Genomic DNA, 19075 nt, shown 5'->3' with positions numbered 1-19075 from the left:
GTATGCCTCGTATTTTTCAGTCAAATTTAAGAGATAATCTACGAAATTAGCCTATAAATAGAATCTTTTACAACCTCAGAAAATGCACCCATTAAAAGATTAGAACTCATAACACTTTTGGACAATTTTGTGTTTACGTTTTTAAGGTACTTTGTTTTCAAGTTTTAGTTTTTATCTCCATTTTTGTACTTTTCGTTCTTTTGTCATTATAGTAAAATTATCTTTGTCTGTGGTTTTTTATCCTCTTTAGAGAGTTTTTCTATGTTAAATATGTGTGTTCAATTTCTCAATTTCTTTTGTTATTTTTACTTGTTTGTTGCTTAACCAGATCGATCCCCAATATTGTCTCATTGGCGTATATGTCAAATGGTTTTGAATGTTATTTTAATTGCCAATGACGCACATGAAACTATCGTAAGGGATTAAACCATCTAACGTTTTATATAATTTATCATCTTATATAAGGCTCCCGCTAAATGTTTTATTTAAAAATATTTCTTTAGCGTAACATATCTCTAACCCAAAATTTTGATTAAAAATTAAAGAAATTATAAAAGCCAAAAACTAAATGAAATAGTTTTTTTTACTTTTAATGAAATAAAGATAAAAACGATACACTAAGAAATAAAAGCACTAAAGAAACTAACAAATCTTAATAAAAAATACACTAAAATCCTATCGCATGCTCATGCGTAGAAATCACGAAATTAGAATACATATGTGTGTTTAAAACATACAATAAATAATGAAACATATGGTTTAGAACTGATTAATAATAGTAACATTTGAAATATATACGATATTAAAATAAAAATTAAATTAAATTAAATTATGAGTAAAATAAAATTTAAACACGAAAATATATCAAATTAAAAATAATAAATGAATACAATTGTTTATCATGGTAGTATCATCAATCTTGTGTTGGTGTCACTTAATTTGTGTCACCAACTCAATCAACAATATTATTATATACAAATATATAATAATTTATATAACAAATATACTTATTAAAGTTTCATATAAAAACTAAAAATTGTGTTAGTTCAAATGATAAAAGAAAATGTTTTATACGTATAATGTCTTTGTTTCAAATCTAATTATGAACAAATTTTGATTTTTATAAAATAAATTATTAAAAAATACCCACAAAATCATGATTTTACAAAAAAAAGGTTATTTTGGTACTTCCTTAACTAAGTTGGGACTCGATTGATGGGTGAAACCAACTTAGTAAAGGGTTTTATAAATAGTATAGATAAATCGTCCAATTTGGTTGTGGCTCGTCAATAACACATCTTATTTAATTTAAGGGTAAACTACACTAATTGACCCTAAATTTTATTTAAAATTACATTTTGGTCACCTAACTTTCAAAAGTTACTTTATAGTCACTAATGTTATTAATTTGTTACATTTTTTTCACTCGAGTATTAACTTCCATTAAAAAAGTAATGTTGCACCTTAATTCAAAAGGTTAATAGCTAATTTGGCCCCTGAGTTATTTTAATACCCATAATTTTTAAATGGATATTTTTTAAATGCTCTATTAATTATGTAGTTCATTAGACCATTTTTTTCAAACGAGTTTTTTTTTATATAGAAGAAGAAGAAGAGGAATAATTACTCACAGGACTTTTTAGACGATGGTTTTGGAAATTTGGGCATGGCTAACTAAGAATTGGAAGCCATGGCTGAGATAAAGGAGAAAGGGAAGGCTCTTATTGCCCCTAAGCCATCCCAAAAAAGAATGCAGGAAGAGGTGAGTTCAAGTGAGGAGGATTCTGACTCGTCTGATGAGCCATATAATGGTTTTGATTTAAGTTCCAGTTCAGATGAAAGCTTTGAGGAAAATGTTCCTCTAAAAGAAATCGTATCAGTAAAAGCTAAGTTTAAAAAGCTTGTGATAATAAAGTCTGCCATTTGAAGTAACAAAAAGCTAAGAAAAAGTGGTGTTCCAGCTATGCTTATAGATGCAGTGGAAAGGGCAAAAGTAGAGGAGTAAATGCTTGTGGCCAAGAAAGATCTAGTACTTTTGACACCAAACTGTCGAAAAATATATAAGGCCTTCAGAACAAAGGGTTTTATTGAGGATAAAAACATCGACGATGCTAGTTTTGTTTAGCAAGGCATTGACACCCTCTTAACCAACAATGTTCTAATGGGTATTGTTGCATTTGTGAAGCCATATATGAAGGGGTTGGTATTGGAATTCTATGCCAATTTGATGTCCCCGATCACTAATTCAATAAGCCAAAATTTCTAACATGTGTATGTAAGAGGCCATTGGTTTGAGTTCAATCTAGAATTGATGCAGAGAGTGCTTAAATGTTTCAATAGAAACTTGGTTGAACTAGTTGAATCCTTAGATGCCACTGTTATTGCCATTACCAACAACATCTACCGATATTGGACTGAAAAATGAAGCATTTGAGCTTCTTCATTGTCCATTTTACATGTTGTCATGTTTTCCAATTCAACCAGAAAATGGGTCCCAACCACATAGAGGGATTTAGTTGCTCCTAAGGTAGTTGTGCTTATCAGAAAAACAATGCAAATGATTGAGTTTGAAATGGCTTAGTTGGTATTTGATCAAGTGGTAAGTCATACTAAGAAGGTACATGCTAGAAACCTCTTATCATTCCCATATTTGATTTTCCAAGTTCTAACTCTACAAAATCCAAATATTGTGAAAATCACTAAAAGATGTGAGAGGACAATTCCTAAGCTTAAGTTCTCTCTTAAGTAGCTGGAGAGGAAGCAAGTTAATGCAGAGCTAACAGAGCATGTAGTTGGAGAGAATGTTAAGTAGACAGAATAAGCGAATCATGAAGCAACAACTACAATAGGAGAGGCATAAGTTCCCACTTCCACTGGCCTTTTAAGCAATGGTGAAGGATTTAACAGATGGATGATTGATCATCTAACACCATCTATTGAATCTCATAATAGAGCGATAGCCAAGATGAGGGCTAAGATAAGGATCATTCAGCAGATTAGGGACAAAGTGGGTGCACTAAGGAAGGATCTGTAGAGCAAGTGATCCTTACACAATTGTTCAGACAATCTATTGATCTTGTACTCCTGATTCGGTGGACTAACTTACTCCTACCTGGTTGTATTGTTTTATTTATCATGATTTCAACATTCATTTTGCCTTGGTCCAATATAGAGAGTAAGGATCTATAACATTCTGGTTGGCAAGTTTGTTGAACAAAAATGGGTAGTAGAGTATAGATAATGGAGAGTAAAAGTAGATATGAAAGTTGTTGGTTTGAGTGCTTTTTGTTTAAGTGATGTCGCTTGCTATATGGGAAGTATATGTCCTTTTTTCTAATTGATGAAGATGCTTACGTTTCTAGAAGAAGTTGTTGACAATGAAAATACATCAAACCTTATGGTGGTAATCTCTTTTATTTTTGAACTCTTATTCAATCTGGTACGTATAAGTGAGATGATGATACTTATTTGCTGATATTATTTTTGTGGATGTTGTGGCATTGCTGAATTGATTTGGAACTATTATTATATTATGTTGTGAGGTATATCTTACTTTATTGCACATAGCCTTATTTGTTGCTTACTTAGATATAATTTAGTATTTTGATTGTTGGTGTGAATTCTAGACATAGCATTGATAGTTAAAATTATTATATTATGTACTGAGTTGAGCTAAGTAGAGTGAGGTTCGTGATGAGGGAGAACTATTGTTGATTGTGGTAGTTAGCTTCCTATATTTTTTAATTTTGTTCATCAGATTGCCAAAGAGGGATATTGTTAAGGAAAAATGAGTTGAGAGTTGCCACTCGACAATGCCCTGCAACCTACCACTAAGGTGGTTAAAAACTTGTCTTATTTGGTTTGGCAATTTAATGAAGAAAATCTTTGGACTTGATTATGTGTTGTTATATTGAAGATACTTTAGTCAATCTATAGAAACCAATCATTGGTAATATGAAGATTGGATTGGATATAATTTCATATAATTTCATATAATTATATAACAATTTCATATAATTTCATATAATTTTTTCTCCCTTTTTTTTTTTAACTCTTTTTTAAACAATTACCTGAATGAAACAACCTTCTTGACGTTTTTCGCCTAGAGTAAAGCACATTGAAATAACCTGGCCTAGATGGATGTGAAGCGATTTTAACCATTTTGGCCAGGTCTGTGGCGCCCCTAAGAGTGCCTTCATATCATTGTTATAAATTAATTTCAAATGATGTAACAAAATACTCATTGCTCAATATGAATAAAGTGGATTCAAATAATGGTATTATACATTAAAACATATTAATAATTAATTATCGAATATCTAATTTCTGAAGCTAACCATTTTTGTATTATCAGGTTAGGCTAAATGAGGTAGAGGCGTTTGATCATTCACACACATGTATATGGGTGCAAGGCTATTCAAATACTCATCATGTTGAGAAAGATAAAGCATGGAGGAAAGTATAGAGAACAAAGAGAGCCAACTGTGAAACATTAAACATGGGTGCAAGGCTATTCAATTACTCATCATGTTGAGAAAGATAAAGCATGGAGGAAAGTATAGAGAACAAAGAGAGCCAACTGTGAAACATTAAACAATACATATAAAACACGAGAGAAATTATAAGGAAGATTATTCAGTGATGACTTGACAACTCCTTGAATTCCTTGGTAACTCCAATAATCTTTTGGTGATACTCAGTTCTTCTTTTTCTGTCAGGTATTTCATTGCTATTATGAGTGTCTCCAGAACTGTTGCATGCTTCAGGAAAAAACTGATCATTTGGAACATAGGTTCGTCTCCAACGAATCGTGAAACTCTAATCTCTGTGAGGTGAAATGACACACAAGAAGGCACATTCTCTGCTAGAGGCTGGATTCCTTCCGATGCAGCATCCTTGAACACGAAGATACATTTGTGTTACTTACAACTACTATTTAAATACATGATTATACCGTAAATGTTTAGATGAAACCTCCATACCAGGGCTAAGTGAAGGATCTCTAGATTAGGCACGCAATGCAGGAACTCCAAAATCCACGTTCCTACCCAGGCTTCAGTTTCATTAACAAATTTCAGTTGAACAAGCTTGTGAAATGCAAACACTGGTTCAGGACCCATTGGGATAAGCTGTACACAAAAACTTGAAACAGTTATATAATTTTCAAAATGAAAAAAAAAAGCCTCATATTCAAGACTTGTGAAGAAGTTTATACTAACCGTCTCAGCGTGCGTAATGAGTAAATATAAACACTTCACATTGCAAATTGCTTGAAGAAGATTAGTAGCAGCACGTTCACGGTTCACATCATATATTGCGTACTCAGGACATTGATGGACTCTAATATTAGCATGTTCTAGAGAATTCATGCTACTCACACGATAGCCATCAGCTAGCATGTCATAAAATTTGAAATATTCAAGATTTGGAGCATTAATCACCATCTTATAATCCTTATCTCTGTTAACCAATACAAATTCTAAAGTCATTCTCTTAAGTGAAAGACTATGGATATTCACCTCAGTTATGTTTCTACCCAATTTCACAAACTCCATATACAACTCTTCAAGTACATGGCAACTAGAAACTAGCTTAAAAATTAAACCATCTGAAAATAGGAAATTTGAGAGATTTAGAGATTTCAGATTTGGTAAAGAAACGTCAGGTGGAATCTTCATGTCACCAGGTATATCCAATTCCAGTGTCACCAATGACTGGCAAGTAAACAGAAGAGTTGGCAACCTGAGGTTTTTTCCATAGCTTACCACAAGTTCCTTAATTCCACGGCTTAATACGGCACATATCCAACCATAAAGGCGTGGACAATCACCGTCAGATGCATTCTCAGACACCCTAAAGCATTCTAAACGTACCTGCTGCTTGGGGAAAAGCAATAGTCTATCAACAAAGTTCTTGAAATCGTTAAAATCTCTACGAGTGAAACCTCGAAATTGACGATAATCATATAAATCCAGGGTGGACATAAAAGTAAAGAGATATCTCCACCTAGGTGAAAGAACAGAGGTTCGAACTGCATCTTTGATGGGAAGGAAAGACAACATGTGACAAAGCATATGATCAGGCAAAGTACTGATCCTGTCTAGGACACCCTCGTTTTTTGCTTGCTTCGCCATTGAGGCTTTTGTAGAGCTTAAAAGGCTAAGTAGAAGAAGGATTTGAGAACTAAAACTGTTTTCTACGTCACTTCCTTACCACCTACAGACACCTTTCGCTATTATCAGCTTACCAACCCGAACCAGCCACCAACACCATTGCTTAAGCTTAGCTACAGACCCATTACCAACCTAAAAACCACAAACACGACCAGACCAGACCAACCAAAGCAACAAAAGGCAAAGAAAACCACAGCCAAAATCCCCCTGTGTTCTAAAGCAGAGGAGAGACCTGCACAAAGAGAAAAAATCAACAAGCCAGAAAACAAAAAAGCGAAGCGAAATGAAATGAAACGAAACGAAACGAAATGCAGACCCGTTTCGAGTTTCTGAGCATCGCGCAAGGGTGACTTGAGTTTAAGGATATAAGTTGGAGGCTGGGGTTTGCTAGCTTGGATTTGAGATGAGACCAGAGTCTGGAGAAATTATAAGAGGGAAGGTGGGGAAAGCTGAAGCCTGAAAGGAGATGGCTTGTGGAAGGATTAAACGTAAGCTTCTTGTTATATAGGAACTAGTAGGAGGAAGCAGCCAAAGATGAAAATTGAAAAAGATTTGTTTTTTAATGCTTAGGTGTGAAAGGAAAATGCTTTGACCCATCAATCCAAATCATCATACATCTAGATGCAGATTTCGATTCGAGAAACGCATGTCACGTGTATTTTATTTTGATTTCACTCTATATCTATATCTGATTATGACGGAGTGAATTTCAATTCGAGATGCGCATGCCACGTGTATTTTATTTTGATTTCACCCTATATCTATAACTGATTATGACAGAGCAGATTTTGATTCAAGATACGCATGTCAGATATATTTTATTTTAATTTTGATGTATATAAATTAATTTTAAAAATAAAATTAAATAAAATTTATTGTGTAAGAGTGTCTATTATACTTTTACCACTAAATGTTGGAAGGAAAAGAAAAAAGAAACATAGGGTTTGGATTTACTTTGTGAAAGCTTTTGGGTTCAACATTTGATAGAAGCCACTGATTCCAATTTTAAGGAATCCTTTACTGACCCAAATTTTTACTGTTCTGCACTCTCTAGTATGGTCACTTGTCTCTTTATTTTAGTTTCCAGTTTCCGAACTCAATTTTTGTAAATTTCATTAATGTTCTTAAATTCTCTATCAATTTTGCAAAGTATTTTCTTTAAAGTTACACATGTACATTTCAGATTATTTTTAATATAAAATGATATTTTATGTCAATCTTAAACAAAAAAATTATACAACATTAAAAGGTTCTTTCTAATAACTCATATAATCAATTAAATTATAAATTTTAGTTAATATATTAAGAAAGCCCTTAAAGCAACATTAAAAGGTTAATGTTTTAACTTACATGATATACATGTAGATTGCTATATAAATGACACATTATTATCTAATTAATTTTTAAAATTTTAAAATTCAAAAAATATTTTTAAAAATAAAAATCATTAAAATTATTTAAAATATAAAATTATAAAAAATATTTTTAAAACATTTTAAATTTTTAAAAGGTAATTAAATGTTGATATGTCATTCACATAACTATTCATGGGTATGCCACATCAGCATAATTAATAACGTTAATTTTATCATCCATTTTAGAATAAGTTTAAAAAATCAATTCAAAAATTAAATGATAACTAGAATAAATTTTAGTTTTAAAATTGGAGACTCAAAATTTTATTATGGAAAAATTAAATTCTAATGCACGAAGTAGGAAACCATTCTAGTTTATAAACAAATTAAAATTGATAAACAATAATTATGGTATATATTTGAATTAATTGTAAACAAAACCTTTTCCATATTACATTTGAATTTTTCCATGGATTGCTTTTATCTTTGTTTGCGTCTTGAGCAAGATATTTTCTTATTAGGAAAAGATAATTTTATATTTTAATATAGTGATTATAATACCTTCTTCTTACATGATTAATATTTTAATAATTTAATTATTACATTTCATTCTCTATTAATATAAATTATATATATCAAGTCTTATATAAGGGTGAATATTTGGTACATTGGTATGTATTTTCTTTTACAAGCAATTTTAAAAATTTGGCATACCTCTATTTTAAATATTTATTTTTTAATATCAATCCCACCTCACTCTAAAAACTCTTGTTGTGTAATCTAAAAACTCCACCGATAATGTATTTGATAAGTAATATTTTCTCGTATCGTATTAAGGGAAACATAGGGGGTATTTATACATGTTCCTACTGCTACTATTACAGCTCACAATAGGGTCCATTGTTTTGTCTCGGCCTTTGGGCCTATGGTACTGACATTCTCTGTCCCTAGTGCTGACATTATTTGGGCATCCCTTGGCGTATTGGACGTGTGCCTGCGGAGCATGCGGTCCTTTCTAATCCAAGGACTGACTCCCCCAGCAAGCCTTGCACCTGCCAGTCATGAGCGGGGATCCCTTGCAGGGCTTGCGATCCTTTCCGCGAACATAGGTCGTGACCATGTCCCTGCGAGGCTTATGCGAGCTCTCCTCTTGCGACCTTATTCCTATGAGGCTTACGCGAGCTCCCCTTGTGGGCTTCCTGCGAGCTATCTTTGCGAACATCTAACATTCCCACTAGGTCTTTAGCTAACTATGCATGTAGGCAAACATTCTCTTTCCAAGTCAAGTTCATCCGGGTCAGAGATCCAGATTCTATCGGTCGCTTGGGCTGTTGATTCCTAAATCCTAACAATCCATCCCCTCCTTTAGTGGGCCTAAGGGGCGTTATAAAGTGGCGGGCCTTAGGTTTATTTTAGACGCGGCTTGCTAGACACGCCATGAGGTTGTAGTGTATGATAGTTGCCTTTCCATGTTTGCATCCAGATATTAGGTGCACTCATCTGACCGTTGAGATACAAATCGTTTTTCTTTACTCACATCTAGGTCGTTGGTAAGTATATATATAATGTAAGTTATTCCTTTAAAACAATTTCATGAGATGTGAATTTGAATTGAATGAGATGATTGAATGATTATTAGTGACAAGGTAATAAATTGTATAGTTGTAAAATAAAATATTGTATATTGTATGGGATATTGGATTTGATATGAAAATGAGAACATATTTAGGCACCACGTGCCTAGCTTGTAGGCTAACATCACTTTGGAACACACCTGGGCACCAAGTGCCAAGCCCGAAGGCTTTACATCCGTCCCTGGTAACACACCCGAATCACTTTAATATAACACAATAGTTCGCAATAAATGTTGGACTTCGGTATATTCAGTGAATAATAACGAATCAATAATCACCATATCATCACAAGTCCAACATGTATTGTGGCATTAAAAGCCAATTGGCATGCCAATTGTATCCTATCCTACGTCCATAAGGCTCAATATATCATCGAATTACAGTGTCCAATTCAATTACTTTCTCAACTCATATCAATTTATTTCAATTCAACTATATCAAAATATCCAACAATCTCAACTCGTAGTTAATATAACATTTAAACTTGTACAAAACTAAACCATACGAAGTTACTAGGGCTAAACTTCAGTGATAACAAAAGTTCAGGGACTAATCAACAACTTTCCTTTTTCCTCGGTTATCTATTTGTTCTTGATCTATAAATAGTTTGTTTCAACTTATTAGCCCCAATTTCATATAATATTCAATTTAATGCATATGATTTCTTATTTACAAATTTTCACATTTTCCCCAAGCTTTTACAAGTTATATAATTTAGTCCCTAGACCCAAAGCATTTAAATTTATCACAAATTCATAAATTTTATGCTAGCAAATTTCTATTCATATTAGTACAACACATAATTATTCAATACTCACAATAATTTCATGTCAAATTTAGTATATTATCAATTCGGTCCTTTAACTAAAAACTAACTAAAATCACTTTACAAAATAGTCTTAATCAACAACCAAGATTGATATTCTACCATTAAACTTAAAAAGCACAATAACTTATCAATGCCATCATCCAAAACATTTAGTAGTTTTACAAATTAACCCTCGAGTTAACTAGATTAAGCTAAAATGATATCAAAAACATAAAATTCATGAAAAACGGATGATGAATGGACTTACATGCAAAGACACAATCCAAGACGAAACTTCCCAAGCTTGAAAGGGGTGATTCGGTGGAGGTAGGTTAAAAAGAAAGAAGATGATACGTTTTGTTTTTGTTTTACACTTTTATTTATTTTATTTTTACATTATTAAATAATTTAAAACATAAACATTATAAAACATAGTTGTGTAACCGGCCACTAGCACTAGAAATGGTATAATTACCATTTAAAACTATGTAGTATTGTTTTCTCATCCATTTAACTCAATATACTAATCTTACTTGAAAAATGGGTTGTTACAGAAGTAGTGACCATGACTTCAGACACTATTTCATTGTTGTATTTGTCTATTTTCAGAATAAGCAAATTTTAGAACAAAAGTACTGGACAATTTGTTTTGAATATATTTGGACAAGTTAGAGCCCAATTGAGTAAAAATTGATGACTTGATTATTGGTTCTTTCGAATCAAGTTTGATTACATACGGATCAAGTAAAGCCACTTTCTACAGTTGAAGACATTGGATTACATCAAGAATCTTATGGAATTATTATCCCATGCTGATTTTTAGCTTTACTTTATAGAAAAGCGATTAAAATATAACTCTTATGTAAGCAAAACTTAAGTAGTATATAAACTTAAATTTTTTCTAGGTTAAAATATGCCAAAAGATTGAGAGAGCACAAATTTGTTCAAGTCAAGAATGTTTTATGTGTGCATTGATTTTGTAAGCAATCAAAAGAATCTCTTGTATTGCAAAACTAAGCTTTTGATGGCAATGCTTAGTGGGAGAGTGATCTAGTCTTTGTACAACAGTGAGGTGGCTAAATCGATGAGAGTTAGATTGATGTTAGAACTTAAATCATTGATTGTATTGTGAGAAAGATAGTGAATCATTGCTTTGGGCAAGGCCTCGTAGGCGTAGACTGAAGTTGAATTGTGTAAACAATCTCGGTGTTTATCTTTACGTTTTCAAACGTTTGGTTTCATGGTTGAAACTGTGGCCACAATTCCAAGCACTATTTTATTCACAGTTTCTATTTGCAAAGCAAATACCCCTCATTTCTATAGTTTTATTATTTATTGGCCAAATGTCATCTAGGAAATGTTGACTATGCAATAGGAAACTTGAAGATAGAAGTCATATGTTTGTATTACTCCAAAGAGTTGTGATGTCAAATTTTACAGATTGTTGGAGTTTCAGAAACATTCCTCTCTGAAATCTGATAAACAATCTTGTAAGTGATAGATTAAAAGGGTTGGTTTATTCTGTTAGTAATAATCAACTCTTGTGTAGGGTGTAGAGTTTAATTGATGTTTACTAGCAAGATTTTGCTTTCTTTTTGGATGAAATGAAACTACTTAACTAAAAAGTTGTTGGTTTTTGAAAGAAAATGTTCTTGACCTAAAAGTTTCACATTGCACTCGTTACTCTTCATAAAATCATATTTAAAATTTTATGAGTTTCACATTGCACTCGTTACTCTTCATAAAATCATATTTAAAATTTTATGTATAATATTTAATTCATATATGATAAATAATATTTTAAATAAACAAAAAAATAACAAAACGTCATATAAATATGTATAAAATATTAAAATCTACAAAAAAACCACACAAACAAAGATTCTTTTTTCTTTAAATTGAACTAGTATAATAAATTATGGAAAAAAAAGTGAGATTAACTAAGACATAACATGATACAAACAAATTTTATTTTCTAAATTATACAAAATTATGATACAAAAATATACAAAATAACATCAACACAAGGCTTGATATATAAACATTTCAATCTTATATAAAACGATAAAAATAATATAAATGCTCTTGTATTAGGAGTTAGATTGCATTTTGTCCCTTACTAAAAAAAAGGTGAATTTGTCTTTATACATTAGATTAAAGAGCAAGCTAATTCTTTTTGTTAAAAAATTCATCCATTTATATTTTTACAAACTAATGTGGCTAACAGAATAACTAGACAATTGCTAACGTACAATGACCAACTTTTAACAGTAGAAATGGATGAAATTTTGAACAGAATGATCAATTTGCTTTTTGATCTAATGTACCAAGACTAATTTTCCTGTTTTTTTTAGTTGAGAGGACAAAATGCAATCCAACTCTTAGTAAAAGAAACTCCATCGTATTTTTACCTATATAAAACTAATAAGTACACTAATTATCTAAAATTGCTAGAAAAAAGAGAACGTTTGGTAAAAGACATACATTGCTAAGTGGTAGCCCAAAATTTACACTCTAAAAATTCAGGGACAACTTAAAAATGTATACATTTCTTTAGCATTGATATACAAATACTAAAATATGTGGACCATTTCAATATGTATCATCAAATATTATGTGGTTGACGAAGGAAATCTAGATGATGCAATGGGTTCCACGATGAAGAAGATCCTATTAGAATCTCAAATTCCTTTTGAACCTCTAAATTGAGTTGGATACCAACAGTATTTTCCATGTTTTCCAATGCAATCTGAGAAACTTCCCGTTTCTTTTTCGACTCAATTTTTTCCTTCATTCTCGTTGATGCATTACTACTTTTAGAACTCTTTGTATTTTCCTTAAGTTGCCTTCTTTCTAAATATCTTTTCTTTTCGTTGTGAATCTTCATTGGACTAATGTTTTTAGCATTGTTAACTACTATTGTCTTGATCGTGTCTTGAGCCAGCATTGCAGAATCAACTACTACTATTGAGGAAGTTGTAAGGTGAGAAATAGTTGCTCTTTCCTGTTGCTATTTCAACTCATCATTTGCAACTTCCATCTTTTCCTTGTCTTGAAGCTATGCCCTTGTTTTCAATATTTGCTTTGTTGTGAAGTGAACATCCGTGTGAATTGCAAACTGCGAGCTCACAAGAACTACAAGCTCACCAAATATGTGAGCTCTACAAAAGTGCGAGCTCACCAAGCTTGAGAGCTCACTTGCGAGCTCTTCACTCTGCAGGTTGCCAACTTGCACTGAAACAATAATAACTTTTTTATTAGACATTGTGGTAGCTGATTAGACTGAAATTAGCCAATGAAAAAGAAAGTTATATGGATCTAGTCACTAGATTAAGCCAAGTTGTAATTCTTTTATTATTATTATTAGCTTATTTAAGCTTTTTTATTCATATAAACATTGCAATCAGTTTTTTAATGAAACAATAGCTCACAAGCTGTTTCTTCTTCAAATTGTTTGATTCTTTTTGCTTATGTTTTCAATCTTTCCTTCATTAAATATCCAACAATTGGTATCAAAAGCCACTTATCTTTAAGGGTATGTTTTCATAAAAATGTCTTCAACAAGCTTTATGCCACCACCCCCTATTTTTACAAGAGAAAGCTACCATATCTAGTAGTAAAAATGAAAACCTATCTTCAAGCCTTTGATCTTTGGGAGGTTGTAAATGCTGAAATAGAACCACCAGTGTTGAGGCCAAATCCCACACTCGCTCAAATGAAACAACATAGTGGGGAATGTGCCAAAAAACACAGGGCAATGTCTTACCTACAAAACAATGTTTCAGACATGATCTTTACAAGAATCATGGCCTATGATACTCTCAAACAAGCTTGGGATAAGCTCAAGGAGGAGTTTCAGGATTCATAGAAGATAAAACAGCAACAGATGATCAATTTCAGATGAGAATTTGAAAACCTCAAGATGATGAAAGCTGGGACTATGAGGTAATATTCAGATCAAATCATGGTAGTGGCAAACCAGATAAGACTTCTAGGTAACTAGTTTGTGGATAGTTGAATAGTTGAAAAGGTGATTACCACACTTCTTGAGAGATATGAATCAAAGATACCCTCATTGAAAGATTCAAGGGATCTATCAACCATCTCAATCTCAGAGCTAATCAATACTCTGTATGCTTTAGAAAAAAGAAGGGCAAGCAAAGAAGAAGGAAATGCTGAAGGAGCTTTTCAAGCAATAAACAGAAATGTTATGAGCTCCTTAAGTAAAAAAGAAAGAAATAGCTGGTCAAATAAGAAAAAGAAGTCAAAGAAGGAATGTGAAAACAAAAGATATCCATCGTGCTCACATTGCAAAAAGTTGGGGCATCCTGAGATGTTTTGCTAGCTCTAGCCTAATGCTCAATACAAAAATTGCAAGCAGTTTGGCCATGTAGAGCAAGTATGCAAAAACAAAAGGCATATACAACAACAAAATACTGAGGCTCAAATAGTAAAAGTAGAAGGACTGATGTTTACAACTTCCTGGGAAGTCAAGCTCACTACTTCCTGTGAAACCTAGCTTGCCACACCTTGCGAACTCTCCAACGAAGTAATAAAGAATTAGCTCATAGATAGTGGTTGTACAAGTCATATAACAATAGATGCGAACATCTTCAATAATGTTGACAAAATATTCCATTCCAAGGTGAAAGTTGGAAATGGCTAGTATATTGAAGTAGTTGGAAAGAGAAATGTTTAGATCAAAACTCCATCAGGTACTAAACTTGTCACAGATTTTTTTTAGTTCCTGACATAGACCAAAATATGCGAAGTGTAGGACAACTACTCGAGAAAACTTAATTTGTGGTATTTAATGATAATAAATGCCTAATCCTTGATCCGAGTAGATGTGAGCTCATATCAACAAAAATGGCAGATAGAAGTTTTGTAGTCAACTGGAACTTAGCAACTTCAACAGCATATACCAGCTCGTTGGATGAAACCAAGTTATGGCATAAAAGAATGGGACATGTTGTCTACAAATCCTTAAGTCAAATGCCCAAAATTAACCTGGTTGAAAATTTATCAAATATGGCTGATCATGATGATGTATGTGAGATATGCCAATTAGGAAAACGGGTGAGGTCTCCATTTTCTGTGAACACAGCATGGCAAGCCACTAAAAAATTGCACTTAGTACAAATTGACATTTGCAGACCCATGAAAACAAGTTTGCTAAATGGAAGTAGGTAATTTGTGTTATTTATAGATGACATTACAAGGTTCTATTGGATGTACTTCATGAAGAACAAGTCCGAGGTGGCTGAAATCTTCTTCAAGTTTAAAGCCATGGTTGAGAACCAGAGTGACTGCAAGCTCACAATAGTAAGATTAGACAATGGGGCAGAATACACCTCATAAAAGTTTAAAAAATTCTGCAAAGAAACTGGTGTCCATCATCAACTAAGCAATGTGTACACTCCACAACAAAATGGTGTAAGTGAAAGAAAAAATAGAACTATGATGAAGATGGCTCGCTGCTTGTTTGAAAGTAAACTGCCAAATGATTTTTAGGTAGAAGAAGTAAACACTGTTGTTTACCTGCTAAACAAACTACGTACTAAAGTGGTTGAAGGAAAGACACCATTCGAGGCCTAGTAAGGTTTTAAACCTTCTATTTCACATTTAAAAGTATTCGGTTGCACATATTTTGTTCATATTCCAGAAGAGGAAATAAGCAAGCTGGATAGTAGATCACAACCATGGATATTTGTTGGATATTCCAGTATTAGGAAAGGATATATAATCTATTATCTTTTCACTAAGAAAGTGATCATAAGCAGAGATGTAAAGTTTGATGAAAGAAAATTTTGGAATTGGATTGCAACAGAGGAGGAGATGTGTAAAAAAGGGAGTCCAAAACCTAATCTACGAGCCACTGGAAACCAAAGTGAAAATGATGCAGTTGATGAACAACTAGTACGAGGAACTAGGTCCATCACTAAAATCCATCAACAATGTAATCTGGTGAAGCTAGAACCAATCACTTTTGAAGAAACTGCTCAAGAAGTTGAATGGTTATCACTTATGATAGATGAAATCACCATGACCAACAAAAATGAGACATGGGAGTTGGTAGATAGATCAATTCACAAGAAAGTAATTGGTGTTAAATGGGTGTTCAAAACCAAGATAAATCCTCATGGATCAGTCAACAGATACAAAGCAAGGTTGGTTGTGAAAGAGTTTAGCCAGCAATATAGAGTAGATTTCACTGAAACCTTTGCTCCTGTTGCAAGGTTAGACACCATAAGGCTACTACTAACTATTGCTGCTCAAAAGAGTTGGAAGATACATCAAATGGATGTAAAGTCAGCCTTCCTAAATTTTTTTTGAAGGAAGAGATTTGTGTTGAACAACCACAATGGTTCACAATACCTGGGTGCGAAGCCAAGGTGTATAAACTGCACAAGACACTATATGGTTTGAAGCAAGCACAAATAGCATGGTATGAAAGAATTGACAGTCACCTGAAAGAAATAGGTTTTGAAAAAAGCATCAGCGATCTCACTTTATATGTGAAAAAAACTGGTAATGAAATACTTCTCATTATTTCATTATATGTTGATGATTTACTTGTGATTAGCAGCAACAACAAACTAGTGATTGTGTTCAAGGATTAGATACAAGACAAGTTTGAAATGTTAGACTTAGGTGAAGTGACATACTTCCTCGATCTCGAGGTGAACCAAGATCATGATGCAATATTCATAAACTAGAAGGGGTTTGCAATAAAAATCCAACGAAGATATAGCATAGAGAATTGAAAACCTGTAAGCACTCCCATCACTCAAGGTGAGAAGCTCACTAGAAATGAAGATGTTGGGAAGGTTGACAAAACAAGCTACAGAAGCTTGGTGGGATATCTACTTTACTTGATAGCATCCAGACCTGACATAATGTTTACTTTAAGTCTGTTGTTAAGATACATGCATTATTGTAAAGTGAATCACTACAAAGAAGCAAAAAGAGTTCTATGATACATAAGAGGAATTCTGGATCATGGAGTGAAGTTTATGAGGACTGAAAAGGTCAAGCTACTTAGGTATTCAAATAGTGATTGCGCTAGATCCATTGAAGACATGAAGAGTTCCTTAGGTTATTTCTTTACTCTAGGATCAAGTGTGTTCTGTTGGAGCTCGAAGAAGCAAGAAATAGTGGCGCAATCAACTGTAGAAGTTGAGCATGTTGCAACTGTAACAACTATAAATCAAGTTATTTAGTTGAGAAAACTGCTAAATGATTTAAAATTGAAGCAAGAAGAAGCAACAAAGATTAAGTGTGATAATCAATCTGTTGTTGCAATTGCAAAAAATCCAGTGTTCCATGGAAGAACAAAACACTTCAAAATCAAGTATCATTTTGTGAGACAAGTGGAACAAACCAAGGAAGTAACGTTGATACACTACAGTTCACAAGACCAGTTGGCTGACAGTTTAACAAAACCTCTTGGGAAAATGAGGTTTTAAAATTTGCATTATGATATTGGAGTTGGAAGCATGGAGGTCAAGGAGGAGTGTTGCGAAATGACCATCCATGCTAACTGCGAACTACGAGCTCACCAAATATGCAAGCTCTACAAAACAGTGAGCTCACCAAAAAGTGTGAGCTCACCAAGACTGCGAGCTCACCAAGCTTGAGAGCTCACCTGCGAACTCTTCACTCTGCAAGTTGCCAACTTGCCAACTTGCACTAAAAAAATAATAACTTTCTTTACTAGAGATTGTGGCAATTGATTAGACTGGAATTAGCGAATGAAAAATAAAGTTAAATAAATCTAGTCACTAGATTAAGCCAAGTTGTAATTATTTTATTATTATTTTTAGTTGATTTAAGCTTTCTTCTTCCTGTAAACATTGCAATCAACTTTTTAATGAAACGGTAGCTCACAAGATGTTCCTTCTTCAAATTGTTTGATTATTTTTGCTTCTGTTTCAAGCTTTCCTTCATCAAATATCCAACATGCTTTTCTTGTTTCATCTTCATTGGATAATCTTTCAGTACCTTCATCTTCTATTGTGCCCTACTAATAGTGTCTGCAAACGACTTTTTAGCATTGTAGCACGCCCAGCCTTGTTTGAATTAGTTGAAAATCCAGCCTTATTTGTTGCAGGATTTCAAAGCTTAGTTACAATTAACAGAAACATTCCCATTCTCTATCATATATAATATTAAATTACGACCCCTGATTTTTCGCTGGCGCAATTATGACAACATATTATTATGACGTAAGTTGACGTTTGAATATCATTCTTTTAATCTTATTAGCTTTCAGCCATGAACGCTACTCGCTTATAAGATTATCTAAAAATAATCTTTAATCCCCGTTTTATCATCTTCTATTATATCTAAATCCAAAGGTTTTTTTTTTCTGTAAAATAATCAAAAGGATCCAAAAGTTATCGGAAACCCTACCTAGAGTTGGATGTTTCATCAGTTCTTTCAGTATTGTCGAATACTGCGGATTCAAGGTACCGCTCACCGGTGTCTTCGGCCTCTTCTTCTCCGATAAATCATCTTGTAAAACCACGGTCTCTGGTCCGCACTTGAAACCTACTGAACCCTGTTTACAATGTGGAACAGACTCGAACTGGGAAGGGTGTGTTTCAGAAAGTGCTTCAATCTTTTCCCTGTTCTGCATGGTTAATAAAAATATCAATAGTAGACATATTGAAGAGTAAAGCAATCCAACTAAGTTCGAAAGCCGATTCAAAATTTAAGAGAGTTTTGATAAATTTATTAAGCTTGGACAAAAAAGAAAAAAAAAGAAAATTGCCCCATTTGAAAATGGGTCAAACCTAAGTTCCTTTATTCAAAACTTGGACCTACTCAATTCTTTTATTTTTTATATTTATAAAAAAATCACATAAATAAATATGTTATTTGTCAGATCCTCAATTCACTTATATAATTTATATCATATATGAAAATTAAAATATTATACTATAATTTAGATATTAAAAAATTAAAATGTTTGTATATAAAATTTAATAAAAGAAATAATATATATTAAAAAAAGAATATCTAAATTTAACTAAGAAACCCTAAATAGAATAAACTTAAATCTACGTTACTATATCTAAATTCAAGGGTGCTGTTACACTC

The 19075-nt window shown here is 32.8% G+C and overlaps 1 protein-coding gene across 1 annotated transcript; it reads right to left on the bottom strand.

The window, feature by feature from the left end:
* Positions 1–4485: 4485 nt before the first annotated feature.
* On the bottom strand, positions 4486–6369 carry LOC105781146 (F-box/LRR-repeat protein At3g59190). The gene is made up of 3 exons (XM_012605710.2): positions 5220–6369; positions 4983–5129; positions 4486–4895 (listed from the first exon to the last, which is right to left on the bottom strand). Exons 1-3 carry the CDS (start codon positions 6132–6134, stop codon positions 4632–4634), a joined length of 1326 nt encoding a protein of 441 aa, XP_012461164.1. The 5' UTR covers positions 6135–6369; the 3' UTR covers positions 4486–4631.
* Positions 6370–19075: the final 12706 nt, after the last annotated feature.

This window comes from Gossypium raimondii, chromosome 13, assembly GCF_025698545.1.
Source record: "Gossypium raimondii isolate GPD5lz chromosome 13, ASM2569854v1, whole genome shotgun sequence".
Lineage (NCBI taxonomy): Eukaryota > Viridiplantae > Streptophyta > Magnoliopsida > Malvales > Malvaceae > Gossypium > Gossypium raimondii.
Note: the sequence above shows the minus strand (reverse complement) of the source record. Positions and strands in the feature narration are given on the sequence as shown.

Coding starts and splice junctions, on each gene's coding strand:
- LOC105781146 (XM_012605710.2), bottom strand. CDS start 6,134: ATGGCGAAGCAAGCAAAAAACGAGGGTGTCCTAGACAGGATCAGTACT. Junction 5,130..5,219: donor TCATTACGCACGCTGAGACG/GTTAGTATAAAC, acceptor TTTTGTGTACAG/CTTATCCCAATGGGTCCTGA. Junction 4,896..4,982: donor AGATCCTTCACTTAGCCCTG/GTATGGAGGTTT, acceptor TTCGTGTTCAAG/GATGCTGCATCGGAAGGAAT.